Genomic DNA, 18,328 nt, shown 5'->3' with positions numbered 1-18,328 from the left:
TACTACTATACTACTGTGTTACTATACTACTGTACTAATGTGTTACTATACTACTGTGTTACTATACTACTGTGTTACTATTCTACTATGTTACTATACTACTGTACTACTGTGTTACTGTACTACTGTACTACTGTGTTACTATACTACTGTACTACTGTGTTACTGTACTACTGTGTTACTATACCACTGTACTACTGTGTTACTATACTACTGTGTTACTATACTACTGTACTACTATACTACTGTGTTACTATACTACTATACTACTATACTGCTGTGTTACTATACTACTGTACTACTGTGTTACTATACTACTATACTACTGTGTTACTATACTACTGTGTTACTATACTACTGTACTACTATACTACTGTGTTACTATACTACTATACTACTGTGTTACTATACTACTATACTACTGTACTACTGTGTTACTATACTACTATACTACTGTGTTACTATACTACTGTGTTACTATACTACTGTACTACTATACTACTGTGTTACTATACTACTATACTACTATACTGCTGTGTTACTATACTACTGTACTACTGTGTTACTATACTACTATACTACTGTGTTACTATACTACTGTACTACTATACTACTGTGTTACTATACTACTATACTACTATACTGCTGTGTTACTATACTACTGTACTACTGTGTTACTATACTACTGTGTTACTATACTACTGTGTTACTATACTACTGTACTACTGTGTTACTATACTACTGTACTACTGTGTTACTATACTACTGTGTTACTATACTACTGTGTTACTATACTACTGTACTACTGTGTTACTATACTACTGTGTTACTATACTACTGTACTACTGTGTTAGGGTTAGTGAGGTGAGGTATGTACAGCGGCAGGGTTAGCGAGGTGAGGTATGTACAGCGGCAGGGTTAGTGAGGTGAGGTATGTACAGCGGTAGGGTTAGTGAGGTGAGGTATGTACAGCGGCATGGTTAGTGAGGTGAGGTATGTACAGCGGTAGGGCTAGCGAGGTGAGGTATGTACAGCGGTAGGGCTAGCGAGGTGAGGTATGTACAGCGGTAGGGCTAGCGAGGTGAGGTATGTACAGCGGTATGGCTAGCGAGGTGAGGTATGTACAGCGGTAGGGCTAGCGAGGTGAGGTATGTACAGCGGTAGGGCTAGCGAGGTGAGGTATGTACAGCGGTAGGGCTAGCGAGGTGAGGTATGTACAGCGGTAGGGCTAGCGAGGTATGTACAGCGGTAGGGTTAGTGAGGTGAGGTATGTACAGCGGTAGGGTGTTGGTTCCACTCTCTTACCTTTTATTGTGTGTATAGGTGAGAGGCTGCAGTGGTTTCAGAGCCAGCTGGACTCTGAGAAGACAGAGTTCACCAAACAGGACGCCTGCCACATCATAGAGAGGTCAGTACCCGTGTGTGTGGTCAGTACCGTGTGTGGGGTCAGTACCCGTGTGTGGGGTCAGTACCCGTGTGTTTGGTCAGTACCCGTGTGTGTGGTCAGTACCCGTGTGTGGGTGAGAGGCTGCAGTGGTTTCAGAGCCAGCTGGACTCTGAGAAGACAGAGTTCACCAAACAGGACGCCTGCCACATCATAGAGAGGTCAGTACCCGTGTGTGTGGTCAGTACCGTGTGTGGGGTCAGTACCCGTGTGTTTGGTCAGTACCCGTGTGTGTGGTCAGTACCCGTGTGTGAGGTCAGTACCGTGTGTGTGGTCAGTACCCGTGTGTGAGGTCAGTACCCATGTGTGTGGTCAGTACCCGTGTGTGGTCAGTACCCGTGTGTGGGGTCAGTACCCGTGTGTGTGGGGTCAGTACCCATGTGTGGGGTCAGTACCCGTGTGTGGGGGGTCAGTACCCGTGTGTGTGGGGTCAGTACCCGTGTGTGTGGGGTCAGTACCTGTGTGTGTGGGGTCAGTACCCGTGTGTGGGGTCAGTACCCGTGTGTGGGGTCAGTGCCCGTGTGTGTGAGGTCAGTACCCGTGTGTGTGAGGTCAGTACCCGTGTGTGTGAGGTCAGTACCCGTGTGTGGGGTCAGTACCCGTGTGTGGGGTCAGTACCCGTGTGTGTGAGGTCAGTACCCGTGTGTGTGTGGTCAGTACCCGTGTGTGTGGGGTCAGTACCCGTGTGTGTGGGGTCAATACCCGTGTGTGAGGTCAGTACCCGTGTGTGAGGTCAGTACCCGTGTGTGTGGTCAGTACCCGTGTGTGCGTGGTCAGTACCCGTGTGCGTGGTCAGTACCCGTGTGCGTGGTCAGTACCCGTGTGCGTGGTCAGTACCCGTGTGCGTGGTCAGTACCCGTGTGTGAGGTCAGTACCCGTGTGTGTGGTCAGTACCCGTGTGTGTGCTTTGCTCTTCCTCCTTGATTTCCACAAACTGTTCCTTTCTCCGTGTTTGTGTGTTATAATGGTTTCGACTTGAGGCTGTAGTTTGTTAGGGGTGCCAGGTGGGTCGTGCATACCAGAGAAGAGTCCGATTTCTCCTTTGAGGCTGCTGTTTGTTAGGGGTGCCAGGTGGGTTGTGCATACCAGAGAAGAGTCCGATTTCTCCTTTGAGGCTGTAGTTTGTTAGGGGTGCCAGGTGGGTCGTGCATACCAGAGAAGAGTCAGATTTCTCCTTTGAGGCTGTAGTTTGTTAGGGGTGCCAGGTGGGTCGTGCATACCAGAGAAGAGTCAGATTTCTCCTTTGAGGCTGTAGTTAGTTAGGGTTGCCAGGTGGGTCGTGCATACCAGAGAAGTGTCAGATTTCTCCTTTTGTTGGTGAGTTGGTCTCATCTTTCCGTCAGGTCTAGTGGGAACCACACATGCAGAGTCTCTTCTTCTTACTAGTGTCCTTTAGTAGTGGTTTCTTTACAGTAATTCCACCATGAAGGCCTGATTCACACAGTCCCCTCTGAACAGTTGATGTTGAGATGTGTCTGTTGTATGTGGACACCCCTTCATATTAGTGGATTCTAATAGAGATACACTATATATACAGCAGTATGTGGACACCCCTTCATATTAGTGAATTCTAATAGAGATACACTATATATACAGCAGTATGGGGACACCCCTTCATATTAGTGGATTCTAATAGAGATACACTATATATACAGCAGTATGTGGACACCCCTTCATATTAGTGGATTCTAATAGAGATACACTATATATACAGCAGTATGTGGACACCCCTTCTAATTAGTGGATTCTAATAGAGGTACACTATATATACAGCAGTATGTGGACACCCCTTCATATTAGTGGATTCTAATAGAGATACACTATATATACAGCAGTATGTGGACACCCCTTCATATTAGTGGATTCTAATAGAGATACACTATATATACAGCAGTATGTGGACACCCCTTCATATTAGTGGATTCTAATAGAGATGCACTATATATACAGCAGTATGTGGACACCCCTTCATATTAGTGGATTCTAATAGAGATACACTATATATACAGCAGTATGAGGACACCCCTTCATATTAGTGGATTCTAATAGAGATACACTATATATACAGCAGTATGAGGACACCCCTTCATATTAGTGGATTCTAATAGAGATACACTATATATACAGCAGTATGAGGACACCCCTTCATATTAGTGGATTCTAATAGAGATGCACTATATATCCAGCAGTATGTGGACACCCCTTCATATTAGTGGATTCTAGTAGAGATAAACTATATATACAGCAGTATGTGGACACCCCTTCATATTAGTGGATTCTAATAGAGATAGATACACTATATATACAGCAGTATGTGGACACCCCTTCATATTAGTGGATTCTAGTAGAGATAAACTATATATACAGCAGTATGTGGACACCCCTTCATATTAGTGGATTCTAATAGAGATGCACTATATATACAGCAGTATGTGGACACCCCTTCATATTAGTGGATTCTAATAGAGATACACTATATATACAGCAGTATGTGGACACCCCTTCATATTAGTGGATTCTAATAGAGATGCACTATATATACAGCAGTATGTGGACACCCCTTCATATTAGTGGATTCTAATAGAGATACACTATATATACAGCAGTATGTGGACACCCCTTCATATTAGTGGATTCTAATAGAGATGCACTATATATACAGCAGTATGTGGACACCCCTTCATATTAGTGGATTCTAATAGAGATGCACTATATATACAGCAGTATGTGGACACCCCTTCATATTAGTGGATTCTAATAGAGATGCACTATATATACAGCAGTATGTGGACACCCCTTCATATTAGTGGATTCTAATAGAGATACACTATATATACAGCAGTATGTGGACACCCCTTCATATTAGTGGATTCTAATAGAGATACACTATATATACAGCAGTATGTGGACACCCCTTCATATTAGTGGATTCTAATAGAGATACACTATATATACAGCAGTATGTGGACACCCCTTCATATTAGTGGATTCTAATAGAGATACACTATATATACAGCAGTATGAGGACACCCATTCATATTAGTGGATTCTAATAGAGATCCACTATATATCCAGCAGTATGTGGACACCCCTTCATATTAGTGGATTCTAATAGAGATACACTATATATACAGCAGTATGTGGACACCCCTTCATATTAGTGGATTCTAATAGAGATAGATACACTATATATACAGCAGTATGTGGACACCCCTTCATATTAGTGGATTCTAATAGAGATGCACTATATATACAGCAGTATGTGGACACCCCTTCATATTAGTGGATTCTAATAGAGATAGATACACTATATATACAGCAGTATGTGGACACCCCTTCATATTAGTGGATTCTAATAGAGATAAAATATATATACAGCAGTATGTGGACACCCCTTCATATTAGTGGATTCTAATAGAGATGCACTATATATACAGCAGTATGAGGACACCCCTTCATATTAGTGGATTCTAATAGAGATGCACTATATATACAGCAGTATGTGGACACCCCTTCATATTAGTGGATTCTAATAGAGATACACTATATATACAGCAGTATGTGGACACCCCTTCATATTAGTGGATTCTAATAGAGATACACTATATATACAGCAGTATGAGGACACCCATTCATATTAGTGGATTCTAATAGAGATCCACTATATATCCAGCAGTATGTGGACACCCCTTCATATTAGTGGATTCTAATAGAGATACACTATATATACAGCAGTATGTGGACACCCCTTCATATTAGTGGATTCTAATAGAGATACACTATATATACAGCAGTATGAGGACACCCATTCATATTAGTGGATTCTAATAGAGATGCACTATATATACAGCAGTATGTGGACACCCCTTCATATTAGTGGATTCTAATAGAGATACACTATATATACAGTAGTATGAGGACACCCATTCATATTAGTGGATTCTAATAGAGATCCACTATATATCCAGCAGTATGTGGACACCCCTTCATATTAGTGGATTCTAATAGAGATACACTATATATACAGCAGTATGTGGACACCCCTTCATATTAGTGGATTCTAATAGAGATAGATACACTATATATACAGCAGTATGTGGACACCCCTTCATATTAGTGGATTCTAATAGAGATGCACTATATATACAGCAGTATGTGGACACCCCTTCATATTAGTGGATTCTAATAGAGATAGATACACTATATATACAGCAGTATGTGGACACCCCTTCATATTAGTGGATTCTAATAGAGATAAACTATATATACAGCAGTATGTGGACACCCCTTCATATTAGTGGATTCTAATAGAGATGCACTATATATACAGCAGTATGTGGACACCCCTTCATATTAGTGGATTCTAATAGAGATAGATACACTATATATACAGCAGTATGTGGACACCCCTTCATATTAGTGGATTCTAATAGAGATGCACTATATATACAGCAGTATGTGGACACCCCTTCATATTAGTGGATTCTAATAGAGATACACTATATATACAGCAGTATGAGGACACCCCTTCATATTAGTGGATTCTAATAGAGATACACTATATATACAGCAGTATGTGGACACCCCTTCATATTAGTGGATTCTAATAGAGATAGATACACTATATATACAGCAGTATGTGGACACCCCTTCATATTAGTGGATTCTAATAGAGATGCACTATATATACAGCAGTATGTGGACACCCCTTCATATTAGTGGATTCTAATAGAGATAGATACACTATATATACAGCAGTATGTGGACACCCCTTCATATTAGTGGATTCTAATAGAGATAAACTATATATACAGCAGTATGTGGACACCCCTTCATATTAGTGGATTCTAATAGAGATGCACTATATATACAGCAGTATGTGGACACCCCTTCATATTAGTGGATTCTAATAGAGATGCACTATATATACAGCAGTATGTGGACACCCCTTCATATTAGTGGATTCTAATAGAGATAAACTATATATACAGCAGTATGTGGACACCCCTTCATATTAGTGGATTCTAATAGAGATGCACTATATATACAGCAGTATGTGGACACCCCTTCATATTAGTGGATTCTAATAGAGATAGATACACTATATATAAAGCAGTATGTGGACACCCCTTCATATTAGTGGATTCTAATAGAGATGCACTATATATACAGCAGTATGTGGACACCCCTTCATATTAGTGGATTCTAATAGAGATGCACTATATATACAGCAGTATGTGGACACCCCTTCATATTAGTGGATTCTAATAGAGATGCACTATATATACAGCAGTATGTGGACACCCCTTCATATTAGTGGATTCTAATAGAGATAGATACACTATATATACAGCAGTATGTGGACACCCCTTCATATTAGTGGATTCTAATAGAGATGCACTATATATACAGCAGTATGTGGACACCCCTTCATATTAGTGGATTCTAATAGAGATAGATACACTATATATACAGCAGTATGTGGACACCCCTTCATATTAGTGGATTCTAATAGAGATAAACTATATATACAGCAGTATGTGGACACCCCTTCATATTAGTGGATTCTAATAGAGATGCACTATATATACAGCAGTATGTGGACACCCCTTCATATTAGTGGATTCTAATAGAGATAGATACACTATATATACAGCAGTATGTGGACACCCCTTCATATTAGTGGATTCTAATAGAGATGCACTATATATACAGCAGTATGTGGACACCCCTTCATATTAGTGGATTCTAATAGAGATACACTATATATACAGCAGTATGTGGACACCCCTTCATATTAGTGGATTCTAATAGAGATGCACTATATATACAGCAGTATGTGGACACCCCTTCATATTAGTGGATTCTAATAGAGATGCACTATATATACAGCAGTATGTGGACACCCCTTCATATTAGTGGATTCTAATAGAGATGCACTATATATACAGCAGTATGTGGACACCCCTTCATATTAGTGGATTCTAATAGAGATACACTATATATACAGCAGTATGTGGACACCCCTTCATATTAGTGGATTCTAATAGAGATGCACTATATATACAGCAGTATGTGGACACCCCTTCATATTAGTGGATTCTAATAGAGATACACTATATATACAGCAGTATGTGGACACCCCTTCATATTAGTGGATTCTAATAGAGATGCACTATATATACAGCAGTATGTGGACACCCCTTCATATATGTGGATTCTAATAGAGATGCACTATATATACAGCAGTATGTGGACACCCCTTCATATTAGTGGATTCTAATAGAGATACACTATATATACAGCAGTATGTGGACACCCCTTCATATTAGTGGATTCTAATAGAGATACACTATATATACAGCAGTATGTGGACACCCCTTCATATTAGTGGATTCTAATAGAGATAGATACACTATATATACAGCAGTATGTGGACACCCCTTCATATTAGTGGATTCTAATAGAGATAGATACACTATATATACAGCAGTATGTGGACACCCCTTCATATTAGTGGATTCTAATAGAGATGCACTATATATACAGCAGTATGTGGACACCCCTTCATATTAGTGGATTCTAATAGAGATAGATACACTATATATACAGCAGTATGTGGACACCCCTTCATATTAGTGGATTCTAATAGAGATGCACTATATATACAGCAGTATGTGGACACCCCTTCATATTAGTGGATTCTAATAGAGATAGATACACTATATATACAGCAGTATGTGGACACCCCTTCATATTAGTGGATTCTAATAGAGATGCACTATATATACAGCAGTATGTGGACACCCCTTCATATTAGTGGATTCTAATAGAGATAGATACACTATATATACAGCAGTATGTGGACACCCCTTCATATTAGTGGATTCTAATAGAGATAAACTATATATACAGCAGTATGTGGACACCCCTTCATATTAGTGGATTCTAATAGAGATGCACTATATATACAGCAGTATGTGGACACCCCTTCATATTAGTGGATTCTAATAGAGATAGATACACTATATATACAGCAGTATGTGGACACCCCTTCATATTAGTGGATTCTAATAGAGATGCACTATATATACAGCAGTATGTGGACACCCCTTCATATTAGTGGATTCTAATAGAGATACACTATATATACAGCAGTATGTGGACACCCCTTCATATTAGTGGATTCTAATAGAGATGCACTATATATACAGCAGTATGTGGACACCCCTTCATATTAGTGGATTCTAATAGAGATGCACTATATATACAGCAGTATGTGGACACCCCTTCATATTAGTGGATTCTAATAGAGATGCACTATATATACAGCAGTATGTGGACACCCCTTCATATTAGTGGATTCTAATAGAGATACACTATATATACAGCAGTATGTGGACACCCCTTCATATTAGTGGATTCTAATAGAGATGCACTATATATACAGCAGTATGTGGACACCCCTTCATATTAGTGGATTCTAATAGAGATACACTATATATACAGCAGTATGTGGACACCCCTTCATATTAGTGGATTCTAATAGAGATGCACTATATATACAGCAGTATGTGGACACCCCTTCATATATGTGGATTCTAATAGAGATGCACTATATATACAGCAGTATGTGGACACCCCTTCATATTAGTGGATTCTAATAGAGATACACTATATATACAGCAGTATGTGGACACCCCTTCATATTAGTGGATTCTAATAGAGATACACTATATATACAGCAGTATGTGGACACCCCTTCATATTAGTGGATTCTAATAGAGATAGATACACTATATATACAGCAGTATGTGGACACCCCTTCATATTAGTGGATTCTAATAGAGATGCACTATATATACAGCAGTATGTGGACACCCCTTCATATTAGTGGATTCTAATAGAGATGCACTATATATACAGCAGTATGAGGACACCCCTTCATATTAGTGGATTCTAATAGAGATGCACTATATATACAGCAGTATGTGGACACCCCTTCATATTAGTGGATTCTAATAGAGATACACTATATATACAGCAGTATGTGGACACCCCTTCATGTTAGTGGATTCTAATAGAGATAGATACACTATATATACAGCAGTATGTGGACACCCCTTCATATTAGTGGATTCTAATAGAGATACACTATATATACAGCAGTATGTGGACACCCCTTCATGTTAGTGGATTCTAATAGAGGTACACTATATATACAGCAGTATGTGGACACCCCTTCATATTAGTGGATTCTAATAGAGATGCACTATATATCCAGCAGTATGTGGACACCCCTTCATATTAGTGGATTCTAATAGAGATGCACTATATATACAGCAGTATGAGGACACCCCTTCATATTAGTGGATTCTAATAGAGATACACTATATATACAGCAGTATGTGGACACCCCTTCATATTAGTGGATTCGGCTATTTCAGCCACATCCATTGCTGACAGGTGCATAAAATCGAGCACACAGCCATGCAATCTCCAAACATTGGCAGTAGAATGGCCTTACTGAAGCGCCCAGTGACTTTCAACGTGGCACCGTCATAGGATGCCACTTTTCCAGTTTGTCTAATTTCTGCCCTGCTAGAGCTGCCCCGGTCAACTGTAAGTGCTGTTATTGTGAAGTGGAAACGTCTAGGAGCAACAACGGCTCAGCCGCGAAGTGGTAGGCCACACAAGCTCACAGAACGGGACCGCCGAGTGCTGAAGCGCGTAGCGCGTAAAAATCACTGTTATAAAGCACCAAGGAGCAGCGAGGAGAGACAAGTGGTCTCACCAACAACATGTTGATGATGTGTTTTTGTGCCAAATGGGAAGTACCTGCCCCTCGTGGCTTGGACAGCCTCGGTGGAAGTACCTGCCCCTCGTGGCTTGGACAGCCTCGGTGGAAGTACCTGCCCCTCGTGGCTTGGACAGCCTAGGTGGAAGTACCTGCCCCTCGTGGCTTGGACAGCCTCGGTGGAAGTACCTGCCCCTCGTGGCTTGGACAGCCTCGGTGGAAGTACCTGCCCCTCGTGGCTTGGACAGCCTCGGTGGAAGTACCTGCCCCTCGTGGCTTGGACAGCCTCGGTGGAAGTACCTGCCCCTCGTGGCTTGGACAGCCTCGGTGGAAGTACCTGCCCCTCGTGGCTTGGACAGCCTCGGTGGATGTACCAGCCCCCTCGTGACATGGACAGCCTCGGTGGAAGTACCAGCCCCCTCGTAACTTGGACAGCCTCGGTGGAAGTACCTGCCCCTCGTGGCTTGGACAGCCTCGGTGGATGTACCAGCCCCCTCGTGACTTGGACAGCCTCGGTGGAAGTACCTGCCCCTCGTGGCTTGGACAGCCTCGGTGGAAGTACCTGCCCCTCGTGGCTTGGACAGCCTCGGTGGAAGTACCTGCCCCTCGTGGCTTGGACAGCCTCGGTGGAAGTACCTGCCCCTCGTGGCTTGGACAGCCTCGGTGGAAGTACCTGCCCCTCGTGGCTTGGACAGCCTCGGTGGATGTACCAGCCCCCTCGTGACTTGGACAGCCTCGGTGGAAGTACCAGCCCCCTCGTGACTTGGACAGCCTCGGTGGAAGTACCTGCCCCTCGTGGCTTGGACAGCCTCGGTGGATGTACCAGCCCCCTCGTGACTTGGACAGCCTCGGTGGAAGTACCAGCCCCCTCGTGACTTGGACAGCCTCGGTGGAAGTACCTGCCCCTCATGGCTTGGACAGCCTCGGTGGAGGTACCAGCCCCTCATGGCTTGGACAGCCTCGGTGGAGGTACCAGCCCCCTCGTGACTTGGACAGCCTCGGTGGAAGTACCTGCCCCTCGTGGCTTGGACAGCCTCGGTGGAAGTACCAGCCCCCTCGTGACTTGGACAGCCTCGGTGGAAGTACCTGCCCCTCGTGGCTTGGACAGCCTCGGTGGAAGTACCAGACCCCTCGTGACTTGGACAGCCTCGGTGGAAGTACCTGCCCCTCATGGCTTGGACAGCCTCAGTGGAGGTACCAGCCCCTCATGGCTTGGACAGCCTCGGTGGAGGTACCAGCCCCCTCGTGGCTTGGACAGCCTCGGTGGAAGTACCTGCGCCTCATGGCTTGGACAGCCTCGGTGGAGGTACCAGCCCCTCATGGCTTGGACAGCCTCGGTGGAGGTGTAAACTGGTGGTGCTGATATTCGTCAGTCTCGACCACGTACACAGGCTTGCAGGGCGTGGCCTCCAGATCTTGACCACGTACACAGGCTTGCAGGGCGTGGCCTCCAGATCTCGACCACGTACACAGGCTTGCAGGGCGTGGCCTCCAGATCTCGACCACGTACACAGGCTTGCAGGGCGTGGCCTCCAGATCTCGACCACGTACACAGGCTTGCAGGGCGTGGCCTCCAGATCTCGACCACGTACACAGGCTTGCAGGGCGTGGCCTCCAGATTGCGGGCCTGACAAGAAGTAGGGCAAAGCAGTTGTCAAGGTGCTGCTCTGTTCCAGCTGTTATGGTCAGTCTAGCTGTATGGAGAAGGTACTGCTCTGTTTCAGCTGTTATGGTCAGTCTAGCTGTATGGAGGAGAAGGTACTGCTCTGTTCCAGCTGTTATGGTCAGTCTAGCTGTATGGAGGAGAAGGTGCTGCTCTGTTTCAGCTGTTATGGTCAGTCTAGCTGTATGGAGAAGGTGCTGCTCTGTTTCAGCTGTTATGGTCAGTCTAGCTGTATGGAGAAGGTACTGCTCTGTTTCAGCTGTTATGGTCAGTCTAGCTGTATGGAGAAGGTGCTGCTCTGTTTCAGCTGTTATGGTCAGTCTAGCTGTATGGAGGAGAAGGTGCTGCTCTGTTTCAGCTGTTATGGTCAGTCTAGCTGTATGGAGAAGGTACTGCTCTGTTTCAGCTGTTATGGTCAGTCTAGCTGTATGGAGGAGAAGGTACTGCTCTGTTTCAGCTGTTATGGTCAGTCTAGCTGTATGGAGGAGAAGGTACTGCTCTGTTTCAGCTGTTATGGTCAGTCTAGCTGTATGGAGAAGGTGCTGCTCTGTTTCAGCTGTTATGGTCAGTCTAGCTGTATGGAGAAGGTACTGCTCTGTTTCAGCTGTTATGGTCAGTCTAGCTGTATGGAGGAGAAGGTACTGCTCTGTTTCAGCTGTTATGGTCAGTCTAGCTGTATGGAGAAGGTACTGCTCTGTTTCAGCTGTTATGGTCAGTCTAGCTGTATGGAGAAGGTACTGCTCTGTTCCAGCTGTTATGGTCAGTCTAGCTGTATGGAGGAGAAGGTACTGCTCTGTTTCAGCTGTTATGGTCAGTCTAGCTGTATGGAGGAGAAGGTGCTGCTCTGTTTCAGCTGTTATGGTCAGTCTAGCTGTATGGAGAAAGTACTGCTCTGTTTCAGCTGTTATGGTCAGTCTAGCTGTATGGAGGAGAAGGTGCTGCTCTGTTTCAGCTGTTATGGTCAGTCTAGCTGTATGGAGGAGAAGGTACTGCTCTGTTCCAGCTGTTATGGTCAGTCTAGCTGTATGGAGGAGAAGGTGCTGCTCTGTTCCAGCTGTTGAGGGCAGCCTGGCTGTATGGAGGAGAAGGTACTGCTCTGTTTCAGCTGTTATGGTCAGTCTAGCTGTATGGAGAAGGTGCTGCTCTGTTCCAGCTGTTGAGGGCAGCCTGGCTGTATGGAGGAGAAGGTACTGCTCTGTTTCAGCTGTTATGGTCAGTCTAGCTGTATGGAGAAGGTACTGCTCTGTTCCAGCTGTTGAGGGCAGCCTGGCTGTATGGAGGAGAAGGTACTGCTCTGTTTCAGCTGTTATGGTCAGTCTAGCTGTATGGAGAAGGTACTGCTCTGTTTCAGCTGTTGAGGGCAGCCTGGCTGTATGGAGGAGAAGGTGCTGCTCTGTTCCAGCTGTTGAGGGCAGTCTAGCTGTGTGGAGGAGAAGGTACTGCTCTGTTCCAGCTGTTATGGTCAGTCTAGCTGTATGGAGGAGAAGGTGCTGCTCTGTTCCAGCTGTTGAGGGCAGCCTAGCTGTGTGGAGGAGAAGGTACTGCTCTGTTCCAGCTGTTATGGTCAGTCTAGCTGTATGGAGGAGAAGGTACTGCTCTGTTCCAGCTGTTGAGGGCAGCCTGGCTGTATGGAGAAGGTACTGCTCTGTTCCAGCTGTTGAGGGCAGCCTGGCTGTATGGAGGAGATGGAGGTGCTCTGTTCCAGCTGTTGAGGGCAGCCTAGCTGTATGGAGAAGGTGCTGCTCTGTTCCAGCTGTTGAGGGCAGCTTGGCTGTATGGAGAAGGTACTGCTCTGTTCCAGCTGTTGAGGGCAGCCTGGCTGTATGGAGGAGAAGGAGGTGCTCTGTTCCAGCTGTTGAGGGCAGCCTGGCTGTATGGAGAAGGTACTGCTCTGTTCCAGCTGTTGAGGGCAGCCTGGCTGTATGGAGGAGAAGGTACTGCTCTGTTCCAGCTGTTGAGGGCAGCCTGGCTGTATGGAGGAGAAGGTGCTGCTCTGTTCCAGCTGTTGAGGGCAGCCTAGCTGTATGGAGAAGGTGCTGCTCTGTTCCAGCTGTTGAGGGCAGCCTAGCTGTATGGAGAAGGTGCTGCTCTGTTTCAGCTGTTATGGTCAGTCTAGCTGTATGGAGAAGGTGCTGCTCTGTTCCAGCTGTTGAGGGCAGCCTGGCTGTATGGAGGAGAAGGTGCTGCTCTGTTCCAGCTGTTGAGGGCAGCCTGGCTGTATGGAGGAGAAGGTGCTGCTCTGTTCCAGCTGTTGAGGGCAGTCTAGCTGTATGGAGGAGAAGGTACTGCTCTGTTTCAGCTGTTATGGTCAGTCTAGCTGTATGGAGAAGGTGCTGCTCTGTTCCAGCTGTTATGGTCAGTCTAGCTGTATGGAGGAGAAGGTGCTGCTCTGTTCCAGCTGTTGAGGGCAGCCTGGCTGTATGGAGAAGGTACTGCTCTGTTCCAGCTGTTGAGGGCAGCCTGGCTGTATGGAGGAGATGGAGGTGCTCTGTTTCAGCTGTTGAGGGCAGCCTGGCTGTATGGAGGAGAAGGAGGTGCTCTGTTCCAGCTGTTGAGGGCAGCCTGGCTGTATGGAGAAGGTACTGCTCTGTTCCAGCTGTTGAGGGCAGCCTGGCTGTATGGAGGAGATGGAGGTGCTCTGTTCCAGCTGTTGAGGGCAGCCTAGCTGTATGGAGAAGGTGCTGCTCTGTTCCAGCTGTTGAGGGCAGCTTGGCTGTATGGAGAAGGTACTGCTCTGTTCCAGCTGTTGAGGGCAGCCTGGCTGTATGGAGGAGAAGGAGGTGCTCTGTTCCAGCTGTTGAGGGCAGCCTGGCTGTATGGAGGAGAAGGTACTGCTCTGTTCCAGCTGTTGAGGGCAGCCTGGCTGTATGGAGGAGAAGGAGGTGCTCTGTTCCAGCTGTTGAGGGCAGCCTAGCTGTATGGAGGAGAAGGTACTGCTCTGTTCCAGCTGTTGAGGGCAGCCTGGCTGTATGGAGAAGGTACTGCTCTGTTCCAGCTGTTGAGGGCAGCCTGGCTGTATGGAGGAGAAGGTGCTGCTCTGTTCCAGCTGTTGAGGGCAGTCTAGCTGTATGGAGGAGAAGGTGCTGCTCTGTTCCAGCTGTTGAGGACAGCCTGGCTGTATGGAGGAGAAGGTACTGCTCTGTTCCAGCTGTTATGGTCAGTCTAGCTGTATGGAGAAGGTACTGCTCTGTTTCAGCTGTTATGGTCAGTCTAGCTGTATGGAGGAGAAGGTACTGCTCTGTTTCAGCTGTTATGGTCAGTCTAGCTGTATGGAGAAGGTGCTGCTCTGTTTCAGCTGTTATGGTCAGTCTAGCTGTATGGAGGAGAAGGTACTGCTCTGTTTCAGCTGTTATGGTCAGTCTAGCTGTATGGAGAAGATACTGCTCTGTTTCAGCTGTTATGGTCAGTCTAGCTGTAGGGAGGAGAAGGTACTGCTCTGTTTCAGCTGTTATGGTCAGTCTAGCTGTATGGAGGAGAAGGTACTGCTCTGTTTCAGCTGTTATGGTCAGTCTAGCTGTATGGAGGAGAAGGTACTGCTCTGTTTCAGCTGTTATGGTCAGTCTAGCTGTAGGGAGGAGAAGGTACTGCTCTGTTTCAGCTGTTATGGTCAGTCTAGCTGTATGGAGGAGAAGGTACTGCTCTGTTTCAGCTGTTATGGTCAGTCTAGCTGTATGGAGGAGAAGGTACTGCTCTGTTTCAGCTGTTATGGTCAGTCTAGCTGTATGGAGAAGGTACTGCTCTGTTCCAGCTGTTATGGTCAGTCTAGCTGTATGGAGGAGAAGGTACTGCTCTGTTTCAGCTGTTATGGTCAGTCTAGCTGTATGGAGGAGAAGGTGCTGCTCTGTTCCAGCTGTTATGGTCAGTCTAGCTGTATGGAGGAGAAGGTACTGCTCTGTTCCAGCTGTTATGGTCAGTCTAGCTGTATGGAGAAGGTACTGCTCTGTTTCAGCTGTTATGGTCAGTCTAGCTGTATGGAGAAGGTACTGCTCTGTTTCAGCTGTTATGGTCAGTCTAGCTGTATGGAGGAGAAGGTACTGCTCTGTTCCAGCTGTTATGGTCAGTCTAGCTGTATGGAGGAGAAGGTACTGCTCTGTTTCAGCTGTTATGGTCAGTCTAGCTGTATGGAGGAGAAGGTGCTGCTCTGTTTCAGCTGTTATGGTCAGTCTAGCTGTATGGAGGAGAAGGTACTGCTCTGTTCCAGCTGTTATGGTCAGTCTAGCTGTATGGAGAAGGTACTGCTCTGTTTCAGCTGTTATGGTCAGTCTAGCTGTATGGAGAAGGTGCTGCTCTGTTTCAGCTGTTATGGTCAGTCTAGCTGTATGGAGGAGAAGGTGCTGCTCTGTTTCAGCTGTTATGGTCAGTCTAGCTGTATGGAGGAGAAGGTACTGCTCTGTTTCAGCTGTTATGGTCAGTCTAGCTGTATGGAGAAGGTGCTGCTCTGTTTCAGCTGTTATGGTCAGTCTAGCTGTATGGAGGAGAAGGTGCTGCTCTGTTTCAGCTGTTATGGTCAGTCTAGCTGTATGGAGGAGAAGGTACTGCTCTGTTTCAGCTGTTATGGTCAGTCTAGCTGTATGGAGGAGAAGGTACTGCTCTGTTTCAGCTGTTATGGTCAGTCTAGCTGTATGGAGGAGAAGGTACTGCTCTGTTTCAGCTGTTATGGTCAGTCTAGCTGTATGGAGAAGGTGCTGCTCTGTTTCAGCTGTTATGGTCAGTCTAGCTGTATGGAGGAGAAGGTACTGCTCTGTTTCAGCTGTTATGGTCAGTCTAGCTGTATGGAGAAGATACTGCTCTGTTTCAGCTGTTATGGTCAGTCTAGCTGTAGGGAGGAGAAGGTACTGCTCTGTTTCAGCTGTTATGGTCAGTCTAGCTGTATGGAGGAGAAGGTACTGCTCTGTTTCAGCTGTTATGGTCAGTCTAGCTGTATGGAGGAGAAGGTACTGCTCTGTTTCAGCTGTTATGGTCAGTCTAGCTGTAGGGAGGAGAAGGTACTGCTCTGTTTCAGCTGTTATGGTCAGTCTAGCTGTATGGAGGAGAAGGTACTGCTCTGTTTCAGCTGTTATGGTCAGTCTAGCTGTATGGAGGAGAAGGTACTGCTCTGTTTCAGCTGTTATGGTCAGTCTAGCTCTATGGAGAAGGTACTGCTCTGTTCCAGCTGTTATGGTCAGTCTAGCTGTATGGAGGAGAAGGTACTGCTCTGTTTCAGCTGTTATGGTCAGTCTAGCTGTATGGAGGAGAAGGTGCTGCTCTGTTCCAGCTGTTATGGTCAGTCTAGCTGTATGGAGGAGAAGGTACTGCTCTGTTCCAGCTGTTATGGTCAGTCTAGCTGTATGGAGAAGGTACTGCTCTGTTTCAGCTGTTATGGTCAGTCTAGCTGTATGGAGAAGGTACTGCTCTGTTTCAGCTGTTATGGTCAGTCTAGCTGTATGGAGGAGAAGGTACTGCTCTGTTTCAGCTGTTATGGTCAGTCTAGCTGTATGGAGGAGAAGGTACTGCTCTGTTTCAGCTGTTATGGTCAGTCTAGCTGTATGGAGGAGAAGGTGCTGCTCTGTTTCAGCTGTTATGGTCAGTCTAGCTGTATGGAGGAGAAGGTACTGCTCTGTTCCAGCTGTTATGGTCAGTCTAGCTGTATGGAGAAGGTACTGCTCTGTTTCAGCTGTTATGGTCAGTCTAGCTGTATGGAGAAGGTGCTGCTCTGTTTCAGCTGTTATGGTCAGTCTAGCTGTATGGAGGAGAAGGTGCTGCTCTGTTTCAGCTGTTATGGTCAGTCTAGCTGTATGGAGGAGAAGGTACTGCTCTGTTTCAGCTGTTATGGTCAGTCTAGCTGTATGGAGAAGGTGCTGCTCTGTTTCAGCTGTTATGGTCAGTCTAGCTGTATGGAGGAGAAGGTGCTGCTCTGTTTCAGCTGTTATGGTCAGTCTAGCTGTATGGAGGAGAAGGTACTGCTCTGTTTCAGCTGTTATGGTCAGTCTAGCTGTATGGAGGAGAAGGTACTGCTCTGTTTCAGCTGTTATGGTCAGTCTAGCTGTATGGAGGAGAAGGTACTGCTCTGTTTCAGCTGTTATGGTCAGTCTAGCTGTATGGAGAAGGTACTGCTCTGTTTCAGCTGTTATGGTCAGTCTAGCTGTATGGAGGAGAAGGTACTGCTCTGTTTCAGCTGTTATGGTCAGTCTAGCTGTATGGAGGAGAAGGTACTGCTCTGTTTCAGCTGTTATGGTCAGTCTAGCTGTATGGAGAAGGTACTGCTCTGTTTCAGCTGTTATGGTCAGTCTAGCTGTATGGAGGAGAAGGTACTGCTCTGTTCCAGCTGTTGAGGGCAGCCTTGCTGTATGGAGAAGGTACTGCTCTGTTTCAGCTGTTATGGCCAGTCTAGCTGTATGGAAGAGAAGGTACTGCTCTGTTTCAGCTGTTATGGTCAGTCTAGCTG

General features: G+C 45.6%; 1 protein-coding gene across 1 annotated transcript in view; it reads left to right on the top strand.

Moving 5' to 3' along the window:
- LOC311124108 (translation machinery-associated protein 16-like) overlaps positions 1-18,328 on the top strand; it is a 36,267-nt gene that overhangs the window by 13,196 nt on the left and 4,743 nt on the right. The window contains exon 4 of the mRNA XM_084198317.1: positions 1,324-1,408. Within this exon, the coding sequence (XP_084054443.1) occupies positions 1,324-1,408 (85 nt within the window). The remainder of the gene's footprint in view (positions 1-1,323; positions 1,409-18,328) is intronic.

The sequence above is a fragment of the Coregonus lavaretus genome (assembly GCF_964263955.1).
Source record: "Coregonus lavaretus genome assembly, contig: HAP1_SCAFFOLD_2648, whole genome shotgun sequence".
In the NCBI taxonomy this organism is placed as follows: Eukaryota; Metazoa; Chordata; class Actinopteri; order Salmoniformes; family Salmonidae; genus Coregonus; species Coregonus lavaretus.
This window is presented reverse-complemented; position numbering and strand designations above follow the sequence as displayed.